The sequence below is a fragment of the Eretmochelys imbricata genome, chromosome 4, assembly GCF_965152235.1.
Source record: "Eretmochelys imbricata isolate rEreImb1 chromosome 4, rEreImb1.hap1, whole genome shotgun sequence".
NCBI classification, from domain to species: domain Eukaryota; kingdom Metazoa; phylum Chordata; order Testudines; family Cheloniidae; genus Eretmochelys; species Eretmochelys imbricata.
The window spans coordinates 40949591-40954365 of NC_135575.1; the positions used below are offsets into that span (position 1 = coordinate 40949591).

The 4775-nt window shown below is 42.8% G+C and overlaps 1 protein-coding gene across 1 annotated transcript; it reads left to right on the forward strand.

Moving 5' to 3' along the window:
• The first annotated feature begins 1752 nt into the window (after window positions 1–1752).
• PFN1 (profilin 1) lies at window positions 1753–2175 on the forward strand. The gene has a single exon (XM_077814413.1). It carries the CDS (start codon window positions 1753–1755, stop codon window positions 2173–2175), a length of 423 nt encoding a protein of 140 aa, XP_077670539.1.
• The last annotated feature ends 2600 nt before the right edge of the window (window positions 2176–4775 follow it).

A 4775-nucleotide genomic window follows, 5' to 3' on the forward strand; every position in this document is an offset into this window, starting at 1 on the left:
CTGTTAATGTGAGGAGTTATAATTTGGCCCAGACACTTGGCCGAGACACTTTTTTTAAAAAAAACTGGCATCAAATGGCCATCTTTCATTTTATAGCATAGCTGTAGTAATGCTATCTAAAGGAAATGAATAGTCAGTTAACCATAGGGTCTTGTAAAAATTCACCTTACTTATAATTTTGTTTTTCTTGCATATTTGTGAACAGTAAATTGCTTCTGAGGAAACATCTCAAATTCATTCATCAGCTTGCTGAGTTAATGTACTGACATACTAAAAATAGTCTTCCCATGGGAAAACTACTTTAAAGGGGTCTGGCTTTTTTTTATTATTAAAGCACCACTGCTTAAATGGAGCAGCTGTCAACTTCTTGTTAATTTCTACTCATTTTTCCTTGGGGGGAAAAATTATTGCTCTGCTGTATAAAATCCTTAAATAGCACCCACTTTCAGGACTGCTTGAAACTTCAAGGATCATAGACTGGACTCTTCTGGTAACCTCTACCTACTTTGCTAGAAAGTTTAGTGTCTCTCATGTATGATAAATGAGAGAACATGACTAGAACCTGGTGGTGGCAGTGGCGCTCTTCCAAAAGCTTTGATCCTAAATAGCGCCCACTCTGCTGGGTGCTGGACAAACACAAATAGAAATATGCAGCTCTTGATTTGGAGAGCAGATGCTCTTGAGACAGGATGCACTGTGTGAATATTTAATAAAATTAAAAAAAATTACCTAAGAGAGAGGACATTTTCTTGAAACATCCCCCTCGCCCCCACCAAAACCCTCCGTCCCCTTGTTTCAAAATTTGAGGTACCCGTCGTCCTCTAGAAATAAAGGTGTGAACATCTGGTTACATGATGTAGCTATTTCTACCACTTGGTGGCTCATTTGTTGTCATTGATGGCTAGATTGTTAAACTTCTTATGGGTGTTGCATCAGAAGTGGGCCTTGAGGAATTTGAAGGAAAGGGTAGGGTTTTTATATCCATTCAAGAGGGGAATAAGAGCTGGGGAACCAGTGAATTGACCTAAGGGCTTTCAAAGCTTGCAGAATGGGGTAGAGGCAACATGATATGTACAGAGGGGCACAGTTGTGAAGAGCTTTGAAATCAAAGACAAGCTCAAATTTGATGGGGATGGAAAAGGGGAGCTAGTTGAGGTTAGTGTGACTTGGTCAGAACAGCAAAAAGTTAGGCAGCAAAAAGTGTCTTGGCCGATGTCTGCTATGGTTCAGAAGGGGGCTCTGATTGTCATTCACGATTATCATGGAGAATTAGGAAGCTGCAGTCCTCTGTCTATGCCACTAAAACGCTTGTTCAGGCCCCATCTCTGTTATACAGTCTCTTTAAGGCTCTTCAGGAGGAAGAAGTGGGAGGAAGAAGTGACAGGAGTAGCACATAAGCTGGATGTGAGGTTGGGGGGGGGGGGGGAGAGATAGGAATAACATACAAGGTAGTGGTCCCACAGGCTAGGGCATTGGGATAAACTGTTCAAAGGAAGATATTCCATAAGTGACAGTCTACCATGGGGTTCTTCCTCAGTATATCTAGTACTGACTGATGGATGGGATGCTGGACTAGAAGGACCACTGGCTTCATCAAGCATGACCATTTTTACTTTCCTGTGGAAGTTTTTTTTAAGGAAAGACAGCTTTGGGATCCGTACATGGGGATCTTTTTCTAAAGAAGCATCATGGGCAAAACTGACACACTTTCTTTCTTCTCAGACTGCACTTCTTCACCCACACTTGAGAGCCATGGCCAGTTGGAAATCCTACATTGACCACCTGATGGCAGATGGGACATGCCAGGATGCTGCCATTGTTGGTTACAAGGATGTTCCTTCTGTGTGGGCTGCTGTCCCTGGCAAGATCTTTGTGGGCATCTCTCCTGTGGAGATGAATGTGTTACTGGGGAAGGATCGCTCTCTGCTATTTGTCAATGGACTGACGCTGGGAGGCCAGAAGTGCTCAGTGATCAGAGACAATCTGATGATGGATGGAGAGTTCACCATGGATCTGAGAACAAAGAGCATTAAAGGAGAACCCACTTTCAACATTACAGTCTCCCGAACAGCCAGAACTTTGGTTGTGCTAATGGGCAAAGAAGGAATCCATGGAGGAAATGTTAACATGAAATGTTTTGAGATGGCTTGCTACTTAAGAAATGCAGGGTATTGATGCTCCAGCTGTCCACTGTGGTTCTACTGATGAAGAGAATGCAACCCTTATCTTGCACAAAGGAAAATAGATCTTTCTGCTGCAAACTCTTGCTTTACCAGTTGGCTTTTCAAAACTAGTGTGTAATATGAAAATGGGAAAAATAAAAAATTAAAATAAATGCTATGGTGGCTTGTTACAAAGGGGGAAGAGATGAGTAGTGTTCCCAAACTAGTGGGGTCACAAATGTAATAGCTAGAGCTGGCTGGCTTCTCAGATCCAAACACCTTGAGACAATGAATCAGGTTCATTCAAGCAAACTTTTGGTCAAATTGCAGGGAGGTTCTATTAGAAGTCTGCCTGGTTCCCTTCCAGCTTGCCTCATGGGCTTCTGGAGAGTCTGGACTTCCAGTGATCCTGGGCCAGGACTGCCCATCAGACAGGAACATCAGGGTCCACACCTCTCCAGCGGCCTTGCCATGTCAGCTGTCTGGGGTTTCTAGAGTCTATGGCTCCAAAACAGGCCTGCCAGTGCAGGGCTTCCAAAATCTAGACTCCAAGTAGTTCAGCAGGCAGCCTGGGAACTTTGGATCAAGCCTGGACTCCTGGGGCATTCAGGCTTCCTGGTGTGCAGTCAGGAGCCTGGAGGACCTGGGATGGGCTACAAGTGTGTGATGTGGGGGCATCCCTGCCAGCTGTCTGGAAGCTCTAGGATCCCCAGCCCTGGAGTATCCTGAATGGTACAGTTATTCCAGAGCTGCAAACCCTGGAAGGCCAGAAAGCTGCTAAGCAAACGGTGGGTGGGTGGGGTTTTTTTGGTGTGTAGTTTTTTTGTTTGTTTGTTTGGATTTCCACTCTGAGAGAAAGCTGAAAGACCAATTTAGTGCTAAATAGGAACAAAAACAAATGTTGACACCCTGTTTCTCACAAGCCAGGAATCCTGAGTTTCAGCAAATTCTAGTACATAATCCTTTCTCAGTAAAATTACTCTGGGGCTGCTAGACATACAGGTATTTCTAATTTTAAACTTAAATGCATGCAGAATTCATGTTTACATTTCCTTTTCTTTGAATGGTGGCTAGTCTTCTGTGACGTTCCACATTCATGCTATTGGAGAGAACGCTGCCAAATGGTATACGCTTAATACTAGATTATCATGAAGGAATTGGAAAAGGGGAAACATCCCTGTGGAACCTCACAAGAAAAACTCACTGGATCTGTTGGGCCAGTACTTATCTATTATTGCAAAAGACAGAAATATGACAACTAAAATTATTACTGAAGTTTGGGGAGTGGAAGAGTGAAGTAGTAAATAGAGGTAGAGAGAGCTCTACTAAAACAGTATCAAATTGTCAACTAAAATGAAGCTTTTGTCAAAACTGATAATGTTCAGTGAAAGATTTCTTAGGTCCAGAATGAAACTTCTACTCAAATGAGAGAGGACTGAGAGACCAACATCCTCCCCCGCACCCACCCCCTCAATTAGCCAATAGCCTGGTGGTAAGGATACACATCTTGGACAGGGGTTTCCCCCATGTTCACACATCTGCTTTGCCATTCTTCTGTATGCCAGCTGTGTGCCTAAACTATCAATTCCTGGCTGGTCTGGGGTGGGTCGCTGTTCAATGGATCAAGTGAAAAGGCCTCCTCTCCTAATGTAGGAGAAGAATCTCAAGTGGGTTTTTAGTTTTTTGGCAGAACTAGGAATTTTTTTTTTCAGTCAGCCCTAGTAGATGATGATGACGACAGGACAATTGAGAGTGATTAAGATGAGCTCCTATGAACATGCACTCAATACAGCTAAATAAAGGGTCAGTCAAGGAACAAAGGAGGTATATCACACTTACAGGGTGGAGGATTATCTTGGAAAGTACTGACCAGGCAAGGACGAGGAAAGCATGGTGGATACCAAACAGAACATGCAATGTAACCTCTAAGAGTAGATGTAATGCTTGGAAATAGAGGTAGTATTACTGTACAGCATTAGTGATTTCATAAAGGAATACCATGGCCAGTTCTGGTGATTAAGGAATTCCTTATGAAGTTCTCTGGCCTGTGTTACACAGGAAGGACTAGATCATTATGGTTCCTTTTAGCTGTTACGTAAGAATAATACATTTATTTCACTACCACTAAAGTGCAGAAACAGGACATTTAGTTATTGGAGGGGGTTTCTACCAAATTTTCAGACAAACTGTCAAAGTTTCTTTTATAAAGCAGTGCTAGGCTTGCCTGTCCATTAACAAGAGTTAAAGCTTTCTTCCTCAAACTAGTGAAATCTCACCAGTTATCTCCAAGTTTACCTAGTCTAGGTAAAAGATAGTGGTTTGTGTTTTTTTTTTTTTTTCATAAGCATTGACCTATATAGTCCCCTGCCACTCCACTTCCTGCTCCTATGGGGGTAGGTCACACCCCCAAGCTGAGCTGCAGCAGGAAGTCACTGCCTGGTTCTATAGCCCTTAAAGGGGCACATACCTTTTCCAGCAAGCCAGACAATGGGCTCCCATTGCTTAATGTGTAGTGAGGTCACCTGTAGACCACTTCAGGCTAGCAAGCTTGTTTGTTTGTTTTTTTTTTTTTTTTGATATGTGCATAAATCAGATTCAATTCAAGAACAACAA